This window comes from Camelus bactrianus, chromosome 7 (genome assembly GCF_048773025.1).
Source record: "Camelus bactrianus isolate YW-2024 breed Bactrian camel chromosome 7, ASM4877302v1, whole genome shotgun sequence".
Classification (NCBI taxonomy): domain Eukaryota; kingdom Metazoa; phylum Chordata; class Mammalia; order Artiodactyla; family Camelidae; genus Camelus; species Camelus bactrianus.
This window is the reverse complement of record NC_133545.1, coordinates 73,607,111-73,624,177: the sequence shown is the minus strand read 5'-3', so window position 1 is coordinate 73,624,177 and position 17,067 is coordinate 73,607,111. Positions and strand designations below refer to the sequence as shown.

The following is a 17,067-nucleotide window of genomic DNA, read 5'->3' as shown; positions in this document are numbered from 1 at the left end:
TATCAGTAGAACACCTTTCAGTTCACCATGCTCTTTCATGCGCATTCTCTTCTTTGATCCTCACTGTAGCCCCATGAGGTAAAGCCGGGACTACCCTCCTTTTCTCGGGAAAGCCAGGTTCACTGAGAGCACCTGTGTGTACAGCCAACTTCAACAATCAGCTGATTCCTCATCCAAACTCAACTTCTGCTTTTCTGTTTTGAATAAACCTGTTATGTACAGAATGAGGTCAGGCTACACTCTGGTCTAAAATTTTGCATTGGGTGAGCATGGTCCTCAGGATAAAGGTCACGCTCTGGTGGGGCAAGATGGCTCCTCAGGGCCCAGGCTCTGCTCCTCTTTCTCATATCCACTCACAGTCTCTCTTCTCATCCCCTGGACCCATCAGGCTCTCTCCAACCTCTGAATTTCGCATATTTTCTTTATTTCTCTTTCTGCCGACAAAGTTTATCCGTTTTTCCACTCCTCCATCTCCTTTCTTCATTTCATCTGGTGACTAGATTCAGATGAGACATCTCCTCCAGAAGGCCTTCTGGATCCAGTTACTTGTCCCTTCTGAGTGCTCCCACAGCATCCTCTCCCCACCCCTCACACCCCTCACCATGCCCACCTGTAACTGCAAGTCTACCTGTCTCCTCAGACAGATGATGTTGGGGATGGAGACTGCAGGGGACACAGTCTCTCTCACTGTTGCAACCAAATGTAGTAAGTGTTCAGAAAATGTTAATTTAGTGAATGAATGAAATCATCAATAAAATATGGTCACTTGTTCTCTCCTTAAAACCTATTTTGATACACACTACTTTGAGCTTGGCAGGATGATAGTTTCTGGGCCCTACTACACTGTCCTGCTTTTGTTTTCACGATGGCTGTATTTTGGTCAGGGCTCCAATTCCAGCTCTCACCTAGCAACAAGAAATATTTTAAAACTGGAAGGGATGTGAGGTACTATGTACTGTGTCCTTGTGTAACAAGAAGGTCCCTGTGACCCATTTACCTAACTGGGACTGTGGCAGGAGTCAGGTAAGCCAGCAAATTGATAAAGAAATGGGTCATTGACCCTTTTCTCAAAAGACTGGTGCTACGGTCTGAATGTCTGAATCCTTTCAAAATTCATATATTGACATGCTAACACCCAAGGTAATATTACTAGGAGATGGAGCTTTGGAGAGATAATTAGGTCAGGAGACTGAAGCCCTACAAATGGGATTAGTGCCCTTAAAAAGGGGGCCCCAGAGAGCTTCCTAGTCCCTTCTGCCAGGTGAGGTTACAGCAAAAAGGTGGCCATCTAGGAGGTGGCCTCTCACCAGACACTGAATCTTCCTGTGCCTTGATCTTGGACTTCCAGCCTCCAGAACTATGAGAAATAAATTTCTGTTGTTTATAAGCCACCAGTCTTTGGTATTTCATTATAGCTGTCCAAAGAAACTAAGACAACTGGCTTCATTTTAATTTGTTTTCCATATGGGCTACTGACCAAGATTTCATTTGAACCAAGGTTCTACAGCTAACAAAGATGGAAAACCCCTAGTTGAGCTCAGATTCCCTAATATGAAACATAATCTCTAGGAGCACAAAGAGGTCTAGCAGCTGTCAGCAGCAGATTCTGGGTCAGAGCCAATCTGTAACTATAATGGGAATGCTTTTTCACATAATACATTGAGGGAAATAACTGATAAATTTGCTTGGAGTTCTGGCTAATTTCCTGCTCAGTAGCCCTTTTGCCCCCATTTAGTAAAAATCTTTAAATAAACACCTCATAATTCATTTGATAGCAAAATTCCTCTAGGAAGCCACTGTGGGTTCCTTTGGTCATCCGAATTCTCTGCACCTTTGCTATGACAGAAAGACCCACATTTGTGGCTAAAGGCATATTCTTTTTTATTTTTCACTTTAACTGACTTTAGGCACCATGCGGATGCATTCTGGCTGTGACTTTCTCCCTTCTGTTTCCAAACATAAGATACTAAATTCTAAAAAGTAAATAAATTAGAAATATGATATGAGGTGCTGTCATATCTCACTTGTCATCAGAGGACTTCGGCAAACAACTGTTTCTCCCTCCCATCTTCCTTGGAGGGTCATCTGACTCCCACACAGATCTCGCTGGTACATGTGCTGTGCACGTACAGTCATTGGAGAAGACACACTTCAGGTCAAACAGTAGTATTCTAAAAAACACTCTTAAAACTACAGAATAGATAATGCTCTGGGTACTGTTTGGAAAAAGTTTCTGTGGCATACTGACAAATTCTACAATTTTTATATAGCAGAGATGGAGGAATTCGTCAAGAGTCTAGTTCATGCTTAGTAAAGCATTCACATCTAGCTGTGACATTCATCAACCCTTGAGTCACTCTGTCAGGGTTCTATAAGACCCCAGAGTCCATGAAGTTACTGAAAAAGTAGACTCACTGCCCTACATTCCTCCATCCCCAAATTGAGTTTTTCATTCCAACCCAGAAGACCATGGGGCAACCCCTTGCCCTGGGGTCAGAGGTCACCCCCTGCTCAGTGGGGCTGTTGTGCTGATCTGACAGCACCTCCTGAAGGGTGCCCTCTGTTGACTTCTTCCTATTTTCTTAGATAACTTGGTCTCTGCACTTTCGCTTTCCAGCTGGGACACCTTGTGCTCATACTTGTTCCTCTCAATCTTCAAGAACCACCTAGATTCTGATCCCATCCCCTCGGCCACTTGCTCCACTTAGTGTCTTCCTGCCCTTGATCTATCACGAGCTGTGTTACCTGCCAGGCGTTTACCTCTCAATGAGGCTTCTGACTGAGTCTTGTCCAGCCCCAGTGGTGTCCTTACCTCAGCCAATATCTATAAACACCTCACTAGAGTAATGAAAAATGATCAGTGTGGACTCAAGGTCCACAATGGGGTATCAAACTGTAAAGCAGAAAAATCTGATCATGGTGAGATTAATTTTTTTAACCCCACCTTCTGATTCTAGGCTGCAGACTGGAAACAGAGGAGTTGTGAACAAACCAAGTCTCCCTCCCCATGAAAACTCCTTCCTGTAGAAGCTGGGGTAGTCGAAATATGCCCCCTCACTATTTTAGGGCAAGGCTGGGCGATAAAGGCATTTAGTTTGATACAATATTTCAAGAATGAACTTGGATTCTTTCCAGATGGAGAGGATGAGAACTCACTACAATTAGTATATTGTTTGTTAAACAGAAGTGACTCTCTTGATGTGGCTCAGTTTAAAATGCGGATCAGTAGGACAAAAGAGGATGAGGAAGCGGCACATAACCAGGAGGAGAAGAGATTTCACTCAGGATATCATCTCCTTATCCTAACTAAGGATGTTATCAATCATCTTCAGAGGAGAGCTGTGTATAAATCCAAAAACTGTGGGTATATATTTATATATTTGTTTAAGTGAATAGTTTTGCAAACTATGTTCATTTTGTAGAGTGATTAATTTATTAAGGGCTTCTGCATGGAAGGTCTGCTTTCTAGGATGAGAGTAATTTATACTTTTGAGCTTAACATGTAGAGACTCTGTTTTAAGTGCCTAACGTGGATTAACTCAGACTCTTTACAGTAATCGTATGGGAGAAGTATTACTACTGTCCCCATTTTATAGATGAGCTTGAGATGCTGAAAGCTTAAGCAGCTAGTTAAGGTAACACAGCTAGTAAGGAAAAGAAGCCCAATTTGAACATAGGCAGTATGCTTTCCAAGCCTTCATCTTAAGGCCTATCATTTTAGTCCCTAGTCTGAGGAGTTTCTGACAGACACATGGAGGACATTACATCATTGTCCTCTCTTTTCACTTAGCCTAGGAGATGGAAGTCCAAGCCTTAGCTTTTGTAGGGAGGTATGGGTTCTGGATTAATTGTAAACTGAGTTCTATAAAACCTTTTTTGGAATTATTGAGTACAGATGTAATTACTGTAATGACAGCAAATGCTGTAATTATGCCAAATGGCATAATTTGTGTAAATATGGTACATATAAGGAAAGCACTAGATTGCATAATTGTAGCACCATGATGAGGTTGCAAGATTCCTTGTTAAATTAGATAAAGATATGTGTAACTACAGAGCACAGATGTAACTCTGGTGGTAATAGGAAGGAATGATTTTGATTTTGGTCAAGATAAAACACATTTCATTTTAAACATTTTAAAATACCTCTTTTCAAAGTCACATGCATCACTAAGTGGTTTAACTCAGCCCAAGAAGGATCAGGTCTCCCATCTGGTCCATCTCTGTGGACCAGATGAGCTAAATCCTGAATAAGGACATGCTTGGTGAGAATGTTCTGACAGCATCAGCCTCTCATCCAGCTCCCCATCTCGTCTCTCTTTGAGAGAACCCTGGAGCTCAGGCATATTCTGGGGCTCAATAATATTTCATTTTTACATGTCTTCAAACTATTTTCAAGCCATGTTATTTAATTGAGCCAGTTATTGCACTTGAAAAGTATGCAAAATTATATTACCTCCATTTCTAAAATGAGACAATCAAGCAGTTAAATAATCCCTTCAGTAAAGGAAATAAGAGGAGGATAAAATTAACCTGTGAATTCCCTACTCATTGGCTAGACTAGAGGCCACTTTTATCTGACCTGCTTACTGTGAGAGGAAAGAAAAGAAGTAAATGAAAGATGTGATTCCCTGAGTTTTTGTTTTTATTTTTGTTTTTAACTTGAATCACTTGGATACAGTTCTCTTCCAGTCATGGGTTTTAGCCAGTCCAGTCAGGGTTGACTATTCTAATACAGCAGAAAATGGGATCCCAGAAAACTAGTCCCAGTTTTTGGGACTTGAGCAATTACTAGTTTCAATCTAATGCCAAGTAAACATCATCTTTAGCTGCAAAGGCAACTTGGCTAACCTTGCCTCACAAGAAGATTATTAAAATCCATCAGTCTTTCCATTGTCATTGTTATCAAAATTTCAACATGATTCATAAAGAAACTAGGCCAAGAGAGGTTAATGATGGCAGAAATCACTAGTTTTCTGAAGATTCAGAAGCACTTTCAGTGACTGTAAGGTTTGGTGAGACATATACACATTTACCTCTGTGTACATTACAATGTAAATATGCACATACAAATATATATACAGATAAATTTCTGGTGGACTAGATTTAATTTGCAGGTCAAGACCTCTGGGCCTACTATTTGCACTGTTTTTAAAAATTCATTGTTATAAAAACTATACTATTTCTGACAGGGAAAAACAAAGGTTTCTATTTTCAATATTCCACACCGAATAGCGTTAATGCTCATTGTGTAAGAATACTGAAAAACAGACAGAAGAGTCTTCATAGGAAAACAAGACAAGTTATTCCTACACAGAGGATTTGTTCTTCTAGTATCACAGAATCTCAGAGGGGGAAGAGATTTTCAGGTTACCCAATTCAACTCTTATTTAGTAAAATTGTAATAGTAACTAGCAATAAAGACAGAAGCAGAATAATTCCAACTTACAGGCTTTGGAGTTTTCCATGGAGAAAAGAAACCTGTAATAAAGAAAACAGTATTTAAACTTTGAAAATATATCCCACTACCACTTACGAGTGGCATGATATTAAGGTAATTGCAAGTTACTTTAAATCAACAACAATGAAAACAACAAATTCTGCCTGGCTGTACAGTTTTCTTCAAGGTGTCCAAATAATTTTATTGGAATTATATAGACAATTCTGGGAATACTGCCTTCTTTGGCAGCTGAGGATTCTGAAGCCCAGAGAAGGTAAGTAACTATATAGTGAAAGATCAGCCGCTTTATAAGATCTAAGATTGAGTCATCCTTAGGGATTTCTGTGCTAGAAAGAGAGAGAGAGAGAGATGGAGGAAGAGACTATAGATAGAAATTTAGATTTTTAAAGGTTACTATCTTTGCTTAGTATAATAAATAATTCTACTTTATATGTTTGCTTTATGTGGTTAAAATCTATCAACCTTCATTAATTCTCAATTTAAAAATACTATATATACATATATTACAAATCTGATTCTATTATAATTGTTTATGGGCCTGTTCTCCCACTGAGATCCTCTCTAGAGCAGATATCTATTTTATTATCCCTCTACCCTTGTGTTAGTACAAAGATTTTCATGAAGAAGCAGCTCAAAATGTTTGTTAATTGAGTGAATCGTATCAGAGCCGTGCTTTTTTCAACGTATTGAGTTCTTTCAGTCATCACAAACAGTGTGACAACTGGACTGATTCTGTTGTGATCCAAATGATCTTTAAGACAATTAAAAGTAACGGACAGATTCATTCTCTTTTCTTTTTCCCCCCTTTATTATTTTATCATATATTGATCTTAGCAAGCCAAAGCACAATCTTACATACAAACCAAAATTACTATCTTTTCATATAATATCTTCCATCTTTCAATGATTTCACTCATGTTAATGTTAGGTGGTGTCTGACAAAATGCTCAGTAAAAATGGAATACTGCAAACATGCCACATAATGTTCATAACCTTTAAAACTGGGACTGGTACAAAATGGGAATAGTTGAAAACCATAACCCATTTATAGGAAATATCTACAGAAATTTGGACACACAATTATCTAGATGCTGAAGAAATCCAACTCACATATGGGGTAAATACTAATTGCACCCTGACACACCGTTGTAAAGAAATGATGCTGCATTTTATGGAAAGAGTGAAGTTATATAATACATCATGCTTCTTAGCTTTCCTTGGAACACAGAGTTAAACTTAATGCTTAAGTATAACAACTATTTTACCTAAGGAGACTGGTTGCTAGAATTCACTCACTTTCTTGTACCCTCTCTATGTATGTTCTATCTCTTTCCAACTAATGAAAACAATTCTTTTCAATGTGTGGTTTGGTTATAATTTAATTCCAAGGATTTCATCACATTATTTTGTTAATAGCTGAGAGTAAAATTACAGATAAATACATACATTTATCTCCTTGACTCATTCTGTAAAGTGAAAATGAAAACAAATTGACCACCAATTATAAAGTGAAAAGCATTGTAACCTAGTGGCCAATTAACCGTTATATTCAAGAAAGAGTAAGATCTATTTGCTGCTTTACAGAATTGCTGGCAACAGTTCTTTTGAGAAAAGATGTCATTTACACATTCTCACAATATCAAAACATTCAATTATTTCTTCTACTTTCTCTGTGTCATCGTCACTTTCTTCCTTCAGTGCACAAACGGATTTCAAATATTTGCTACTTTACTTTTGTTAGGTGCTCGGAGTTTCTTAGACTTTGATTCAGATGTATTGAAAATGGTTCTTTTATTACAAAGCTCTCATCTCCACACGAGGTATTATCTTAAAAGATGATTATTCCTACCATGGAAAATGTGTAATCATTGGACCTCTCAGCAGTTACGGTGCCAGAACTAAAATGGCATAAAAGGGACATTGGTCAAGATCAGACAAGAATAGAGAGCTGTTTAAATCGACCTCCTTTCATCACAGGCACTTTGGCTTCCCCTCCTTTTAAGGTTGCTTCATTCAGTCTGACCTCAAACCATTGGCAAGACCCAGGACTTCTCTACTGCTCCCATTATGGCAGTTTCTGAAATATGTCTGATGCTGACTTGTGCTAAGAGGGCTTCAGTCATGAAGCAATAGTTGTCCTTTCTGAGTCATTGGCACAAAGAAGCTGCTTCCTTCAGAGAAAGTAATTTTCAGTGGCAAGAAACAGTATCAGAATAGATTTCCTTAAAAATAAATAACTTAATGTGGCTCTTCATGTTTCCTTGACAAATTATTAATTATGCTATAAACCTTTAAATCAAGATGAACAGAAAACATCTATTTCGGATATACTCAGTTTGGCCCGATTAATCGATAAGGTCAGGTGTTCTATGTGATTAATCTTCAGTTTTCTGCTCAACTTCATTGGAAGAGCCACATGAATACCATAATAGTGTGGGTTAAGTTACTATATATTATACACATATGACCATTTTTGTAGGGATGACTCCCTCTAGGAAATCTAGCCTATTCCAGTTAACATTGAAAGAAAAAAACACCAAAAACAAAATAAAAACTTTAAAATCTTCATTTCTGCAATTTTTCTTTTTCTAAAATCATTCTGGTCTGGCATAGATCACAGAAGCCAAGACAGGCTTGGTTTGTTAAGACTGTTACTTTTGGGTGTCTCACCACCTATCTTCAGAGAAGAACAGGAAGGACAGAGCTAACTTTCTCTTAAGCCTTTCAGAGCTGACAGTCCTTTTCAAAAAACCAAGTTCACAGAAAAAGAGTTTTTTCTTTAAGATAACAGTGAAGGTTCCTTTATATTTCAGGGGTTTTTCCTGGCCTTTATTTCCCCTACTTCTATAGAAGGTGGAATATTATAAATTTCTTTGTGGAATTAAAATTTCTTTATAATGACTTGACCCCTGCTTTCCATACTGATGATTTGTTGATGGGTGTTTGTGCATGTGTGTACAAATGCAAACATTTATTTAATCCTGACTCTTAAGATGACAGAAGTGAAAGACCTTAAGGTACAGTTAAGAGCGAACTGAAACATGAGCAGGGGCATTTTTAAAAGGAAAAAATAAGAGAATAATTGGGAAAATTTAGATGCAGCCAATAAGAAAATTTTGATGCATTTACTGTAAAGCACAAAACTGAATCAGATCTTGTCTATTGTATATAGTGCTGCTATGAACATTGGGGTGCATGTATCTTTTCACATGAGACCTCTAAAATCTATTTTCTTTAGAACAAGAAATAAAACTAAAATCTATTTTTAATTCTGCATGTAAAAGCACAATGGGCAGGGAAATAGAAGCACAGTGCAAATAGCTCAGACAAGAAATTCCAGTTCTTCAAAATGGAAGAGGAGGAAAGACAACACAGACTTCGTATTGACATTTAAATTAAATTCTACATGTCAACTAAATATACTTTTTAATAAATCATATGGTTGCCAGATAAAATATAATATTCCCAGTTCAATTTGAATTTCAGATAAGCTATGAATAATTTTTTAGCATATCCTGTATACTGATTGCATGAGATGTATATAATGCATAGGACATACTTACACTACTTTTATCTGAAATTCAGTTTATCTGAAATTCAATTTAACTGGGAAGTCTGTATTTTTATTTGCTAAATCTGAATACCCTATATGGGAAACATTTTATATACGACCTGGCTAACCATTTAAGAATAAAAACATAATAGTAATCCTTTCTGTAAGTAATATCCATTCAATTAAGTAAAAATCCAGAAAACACTTAATATCTCCTTTTCTTGCACCCCCTCCAATGTTTTATTGTTAGGAATCTTGTTTTGGGAGAAACATAAAAACATTCCATTTGCTATGCAAATCATTGCATTGTGTTGGTTGCCTGTTCATCAGTAACCCTGACTGACGTCTTGTATCCTGTGATGCAGAATTCTGTATGACCAACGTCAGTGTCACAAGGGACCATTTTCAAATTGTTTGATGACTGCTTAGCAACTCTGCCTTTCCCCAAGAGGAAAGTTCCAAAAAGTGGCTTTTTTCAGAAACTACTTCTGACTCCGTATCTAAAATGAAAGAATATCAATATATTTATCACAGCTCTGAAGGGACAGTCCCTTTCTAGTGTGCATTTGTGAGCTGTCTGTGAAGAGTTTTTATTATTATTATTATTTTCACAGGGCACATCACAAGATAACGTATTTTCTTAAAACCACTCTCATTCAAATGAGGGATCAAAATACAATGAAAAGCAACTTAGTCAGAGAGTCCCACTGCAGTATCTTTAATTTGGTGTAACACTAAGGCAACTTTTAGGGATTTCTAGAAACTTACCCCAAACAGGACTAAATCTTTCTGTGTGCCTCTATACTCGATTTGATATACTGAACTCCCATTTGCAGAACTGTGAAATGGTTTCTTCTTCTACTCAAGTACTTGCTACAACATATGACTCTGGCTTTGAAGACTATCATTAGTTTCATGTATTCCATAGAAAATTCTACAGTTGCTAAAAATGACAGAGATGTAGGGGAAACACTTTCTTTTTAAGCAATGGAAAAGGTATAGCAAACACTCTGAACTAAAGACCTGATTCACTGAAGATGTCCATGCTCTGGGTTATTAAAAGCTATGTGTTCTCTTTTGCTTGAAAAAACAAGGAAGACACAACAATGTGAATCTACCTAACACTCCTGAACTGTACACTTAAATGTGGTTAATACCGCAGATTTTATGTATATTTTAAATTTAAAAAAATTTTTTTAAAGCAATAAAGAGGAGAAAAAAGAAAGGGAGAACAAAAGTATGTGCCTATCACATGAATGTGAGGGAGGAAAAGGAAAGCTAATTTTTTTCACTGTCCCTGTGACATCCTGCGGGAGCACAGGAAACTCACTTAGACACCTGCACAGACCCTCCACCTCTTAAGTTATCCTTCCTTATAAAGGACTGTAAGCAGTAAAGGAGATTCATATCCTAGTATATTCTGAAAATATTTCAGGAACTATGAGAAATTTCCAATAAAGGAAATCTTTTTTTTTAAGTTTTCCAAAGTGGGGAAAAAAGCCCCAGGGTTTTTACAAATCTCTAGTTAGGGCTAATTTAAGGGAGAAAAATACCACTAATAAAGTTAATCTTTAATTTAAAGATCCTCCCATTTTCCCACAGCCTGGCAAATTTTCTATCAAAAATTCAGCTTTCGGTAAATGTAAGTCAGCAGGGTAATGACCTAATTTCCATTAAAACTAGTTTAGTGTTATTCACTTTTTTTCTGGGTTTTTGACTGATCATGTATTTCCTATTAAAATTCATTAAATGAGTTAAGCCCCGCAGTTCCTTTTGATAATTTGTTTAAGCTATTTCAAATCAGTAGAAGAGCAATTTTTCTTAATGAAACTGACCTAGGCTAAGAAACGATCTTTCCATTAAGAGACACGGCTGATGGTACCCTCACCTCACATTACCATGTCTCAGTCAAGCAAAATATTCAATTTGCAAAAAAAATTTCAAATTAGTTGCCATCTTTGGACTAGAGAATCTGTTTTTATGTGGAGAGCTGAGGCTTTCTCTGCAATGCTGCAAAAATGATTCTTTCTGCATCTTTTAAATAAAAGTCTTTTTCTCATGAACACTATAAAGCTGTTTTCAAATGGCCATTTTCCCCTGGGCTTTGTTCTTTATGGAGAGAGCCATCCGACAATTTCAAGTAATCCCAATGAGTATCTAGAAAGGATAAGCCTGCACATGTTGTCTTCTGATAAACTCAGTTACATAAAGGATATGTTCAAAATAAAGCAGGCCAGGTGAACAGCCTTGAACGGGAATAAAGGGACAGATTGGAAGGGGAAGAATTGTGTCAGGGAGGCTAAAACTCAGACTGAGGTGAGGCCTGCAGAAAATATTGGCAACTACAAAGGGATTTTTCTTTATGTTCTGAACAAGACCAAGGTCCATGAAGAGAGAAACTGCTCTGTGTGTTTATGGTGCCCTGTAAACAGTTGGCAAAGGAAATGTGGAAGCATATCAGTCTGGCAAATACAAAATTCCAATTCTGAGAGTAATTTTTTTTAATAACAAATGAATAACAGTTTTTTTTTTTTTTGAGAAACCCGTCTAGAAACATCTTTAAGTAACTTAAGACAAATTAAAGACCTTAAATTTAATCATTAAATTACACCAACATTAAGTAAATATTTATTGACTTGTGGGTGTCTCACAAGCACCAGATTCAACAAAATGAAATTTTTGATCTTCTCTCCCACATTTTTTCTTCTGTGTTTCCTATTTTAGAAAATTTCACTTGCCTTTTTCTAAGTTCTAAAGACAGGAACCTGGAAGTCATTCTTCACTTCTCTGTCCCCCTCACTTCCTTATCACCAAATTCTGTCTTTTCTCCCTCCAAAATATATTACAAATCCACTTCTCTCCATCTCCACAGCCACCACTGTAATCCACACTCACCAGCATCTCTTATCTCAACCAAAGCAACCGCAAATTTGCTGATACCACAGAATCCGATCACACTTAAAAATTCTTCCATGGATTCCCACGGCATTTAAGATAAAACACAAAACCTTTAAGGCCTTTTATGTACATTTGCCCCTGCTTACTCTCCAGACACCTCATGGGTTACTACCCTTCACTGACTGAAATTCCTTGAATATGCCAGGCTTTTCTAACCACAGGGCCTTTGCACAAGCTCCTTCATTTGCCTACCCTTTTTAACCCTTCATCAAACTGACTCCTCCTTTATGTGTCAGCTTAAATATTACCTCCTCAGGGAAGATGTCCCTGACATTTTATTTTAAATCAAAGTTCTCTACTATAATTTTTCATTGCATCCTGTATTGTTTCTTTATATGACACTCATCACTATTTTTATAAATACATTTATGAACTCCCATGTATGTAATTATATTGTAAGATTATTAGTTTAATGCCTATCTCCCCAACTAGAGTATAAATTCCATTAGGGGAGAGATCTATTCTATTCCCAATGTATTCCCAGTACTTAGCACAATGCCTGACACATAGTAGATACTTCAAAAGATATACCTGAATGAATTAATGATAGTAGTGAAGAGTGAGGAGGGTAGTAAGAAAGAGACAGAGAAAAGAACTGATGAGGCCTGGTGATTTGCTGGGGGTGGAGGAGTGGTATCAAGGAGATGAAATCTCTGATGACTTCTAACTTGGGAAACTAGATGGATGATGGTGTCATTAGCTGAGGTAAGAAATACAGGAAGGAGTTTTCAAAAAAATAAAAAAGAAAAAAAAAGAAATATAGGAAAGAGATTTCTTTGAGTGGAGTCTAAAGAGTTGGGTTATGGGAGAGGGGAGGGCATAGCTCAAATGGTACTGTGTGCTTAGCATACACTAAGCCCTGGGTTCAATCCCTGGTACCTCCATAAATAAATAAATGAATGAATGAATGAATAAAATTACCCCCTACCCCCAAAACAGAGTTATTAGGTTATGGGCAAAAGAGTGTGAGGTGCCTTTGTGAGTTTGAATTCAAATGTAGTTGAATTACATGTTGAAGTTTGAACCAAAGTGAATTTCGACTTAGCTGAAGTCATGCAATAATAATTGGCTCCCTCATCTGGTGCTCAGTAGTGTAGCATGAAAAGGTAACTCCTCAGGGTATTCAGAATGAATAAATGAAGCATCTGAGAAGTAACTGAGAGCCAAGTAAAGTATTAACAGAAATACTCAAGAAACAAGGCTTTAAGTGGTTTGCCAAATGGGAGGGTGACAAGTGGCTTCAGTGGAAGCAGCTGATTGCTATGGCAGAGGCAGAAATCATATTTGAATAGGTCTCAGTGAATGGGAAGGAGGAAATGGAACTGAGAAGTGGCTGCGGGGTTGAAAGGACAGTGGCATAGTGCCTAGGGGGAAATAAAGCCCCCATGAAGGGAAAGACTTCTTTCAGAATAAGCATACATTCAGATGAGAAGGTGCCTGAACAGAGACAGAGTCTGAAGACTCAGGAGGAAAGGGTATAACTGGTGGAATTATTTCATGAGGAGATGAAGGAGGATGGGATCTAGAGTACAAAGGGCAGGAGTTAACCTTAAGTGAAAGAGAAGGGGCAGCCAAGTCCTTATTAAAAGGCTGGAGCAGATCCATGGGGGAAACCCCCAGGGTCCACCCCACGGGGCGGGGATAGGACTGGGTAGGAGAGTTTACTCACAGCGGCTCAAAGTGGCAAAATCAGTGGGGATTTGTAGGGGTTCTGGTTATGCAGGGAAACTGGAGGAGAGAACAAAAATAACCTGTATCAAATGTTTGGTTCAAGGGGATGAGGCAAAGATATAAACAGAAAAACAATTTCTGAGACAGTATAGTGGAGAGGTTGTACACATAGAATTAGGGGTAAAACTGACTTGGGTTCTAGTCCCAGCTCTACCTGTCACAAGTTATGTGGTCTCACGTATGCATGGGAAGGCGTATATACCAAGATTAACTACTGGGCTCTGAATGAGACCATGGCTTTGTGACTCACACCCAGGTAGCCAAGAGCAAGTCCTCTGATCTCTCTAAGGCTCAGATTCCTCATCTGTAACAAAGTAAACATAATAATAGGAATTACTGTAGTGGGAACTAAATAAAAGTGCACTTTACTTTTTATCAATTTAAAATGGTATACTGTTCCATTTAATGGTTTTGATGCATTCTGAATTATTTTCCTACAAAACAGAAGTCTGCTTTTCAGAAAGGTGTTCAACAATTTACTTTATTGTCACAACAGATGCATTTATTTTCTTCTCTTCGTTGTTTTAGGCTTTTTTTTTTTTTTTTTTTTTTTTTTGCTCTTTTTAGCTCCCTTTTAAGGTTTTTTAAGCTCCCTTTTGCTATGTGAAGTATGGCTTGTTTTGATTAGCTTTAAACAAAGCAAATCATTGTTTTCATCCCATTAGAATTTTCCATTAAGTTCCTTCTATCCTGATTAGAGGAGAAAGGTAGCCCACTTTAACCTCACTCAACAGTTCTTGTATTCTAGTTATAAACTGTATTCCTAGTTAATAATTATTATAATTTTTAAATGAATTTTTTCTAACTTTTGATTTTCCTATGACTATTCATACGATTACTCAGACTTAACCACCTAACCTGGTTTAAATGCTCATCACAATTCCTTATGTTTTATTATTTCCCAGTTTGGGATTTTGAATTGTGGTCCTCTGTTAGTGTATGTCCTCAAATTTTTCAGAAACAGGGTTCCAGTCAAGATGGCTGAGTAGCAGGACCACAAGCTCGCCTCCTCTCACGATCACAAAAACCACAACTGACTGCTAAACAACAATCAATAAAAAAGATTGGAATCTACCAAAAAAGATCTTCTTTAACTGGAAACATAAAGAGGGAACTACAGCAGGACAGTAGGAGGGGTGCACTCACGCGATAAAGTCCAGCTCCATACCCCCCGGGTGAGCAACCCAAAGCTGGAGAAAAATTATACTGCAGAGGCCCTCCCACAGGAGTAAGAGTTCTAAGCCCCACATCAGGATCCTCAGCCCGGGGTTCTGGCATCTGGAGGAGCCCCTAGAATGGGGCTTAATTGTAGGAGCTCCACAGGACTGGGGGAAACAGACTTCACTCTTGGGACACACACACAGAATCTCATGTGCACCAGGACCAAGGGCAGAGGCAATGATTTCATAGGAACCTGAGCCAGACCTGACTGCAGGTTTTGGAAGGTCTCCTGTGGATGCAGTGGTGGGGGTTGGCTGTAGCTCCCCCTGGGGACATAAAAGCTGGTCGCAGACATTTGGGGAGTTATTCATTTACATGAGCTTTCCTGGAGGCTGACATGTTGCTGGGGTCATTAGTGCCAAGACCCGGTCCCACTCAACAGCCTTTAGGCTTAAGCACTGAGATGCCTCAGGCCAACCCATCACAGCTCTACACATCAGCAGACTTCCTGAGAACTCAGCCACCTCTAAACAAGCTCTAGAACAAGGCCCTGCCCACCAGAGGACCAGGGCCCAGCTCCACCCAGCAGCAGGCAAGCACCAATTGCTCCCATTGGCATAGGCCTCTAGTCTAGCCTCACCCACCAGGAGGCAGACACCAGAAGTAAGAAAACAACAGTCCCACAGCCTGTGGAAGGAATCCACGAACGCAAGGCAGACTCTACCCTGGGACTAGCTGGAACCTGGCCCTTGGGTTACCAGAGGAGAGTGCAATGCTGGGATGCACAGGACGTCTCAGACAGAGGGCCACTCCTCCAAGGTCGAGAAACGTAACTAACCAGAAGAACTCAGTGATGGGGAATTACACAATCTATCTGAGAAAGAGTTCAGAGTAATGCTGTGAAGATGACTGGAGAACACAGGAGGAGAACAGATGCAGAGCCAAGTGTTTAGCAAAGTTAGAAAATATCAAAAATGACCAGAGTTGAAGAATACAATTACTGAAATAAATAATACACTAGAAGGAACCAAGAATAGACTAAATGAGGCAGAAGGATGGATCAGTGAGCTAGAAGATGGAGTAGTACAAATCAAGCTTACCTTAGGAAACAAGAAAAATCTCAAATAAACAATCTAACCTTACACTTAAAGCAAATAGAGAAAGAACAAACAAAACCCAAAATTGGTAGAAGGAAAGACTTTGTAAAGATAAGAGCAGAAATAAATGAAATACAGAATAAAAAAATAGAAAAGATCAATGAAACCAAAAGCTGATTCTTTGAAAAGATAAACAAAATTGATAACTCTTTAGCCAGAATCATTAAGAAAAAAAGGAAGATGGCCCAAATTAATAAAATCAGAGATGAAAAAGAATTAACAACTGACACCACAGAAATACAAGGGATCACAAGAGGCTACTATGAGCAACTGTACACCAACAAAAAGGACAACCCACAGGAAATGGACAATTTCTTAGAAAGGTACAATTTGCCAAAACTGAACCAGGGAACCAAGAAGACATAGAAAATATGAATAGACCAATTACCAGTACTGAAATCAAATCACTAATTTAAAAACTTCCAACAAACAAAAGTCCAGGACCAGATGGCTTAACAGGCAAATTCTACCAAACATTTAGAGAAGAGTTAACACTTAGCCTTCTAAAACTATTCCAAAAGATTGCAGAGGAAGGAACACTCGAACTCATTCTATGAAGCCACCATCACCGTGATACCAAAACCAGGCAAAGACACCACCAAAAAAGAAAATTACAGACGAGTATCACTGATGAACATAGATACAAAAATCCTTACCAAAATATTAGCAAACAGAATCCAACAGCACATAAAAAAGATTATACATCATGATCAAGTGGGGTTCATCCCAGAGCACAAGGGTGGTTCAACATACACAAATACATCAATGTAATATATCACATCAACAAGAGAAAGGACAAAAACCACATGATCATCTCAAAAGATACAGAAAAAGTTTTTTATAAAATTCAACATCCATTTATAATAAAAACTCTATAGAAAGTGAGCATATAGGGAACATACCTCAACATAATAAAGGCCACATATGATAAACCCACAGCTAACATCATACTCAATGGTGAAAAACTGAAAGCATTTCCTCTAAGATCAGGAACAAGACAAGGATGCCTACTGTCACCACTTTTATTCAACATAGTTTTGGAAGTC

General features: G+C 38.1%; 1 protein-coding gene across 7 annotated transcripts in view; it reads right to left on the bottom strand.

The window, feature by feature from the left end:
• MAGI2 (membrane associated guanylate kinase, WW and PDZ domain containing 2) overlaps positions 1-17,067 on the bottom strand; it is a 1,118,509-nt gene that overhangs the window by 152,898 nt on the left and 948,544 nt on the right. For all 7 annotated transcript variants that reach the window (XM_074367572.1, XM_074367574.1, XM_074367573.1 and 4 more), the window contains one exon: positions 5,450-5,481. In XM_074367572.1, the coding sequence (XP_074223673.1) occupies positions 5,450-5,481 (32 nt within the window). The remainder of the gene's footprint in view (positions 1-5,449; positions 5,482-17,067) is intronic.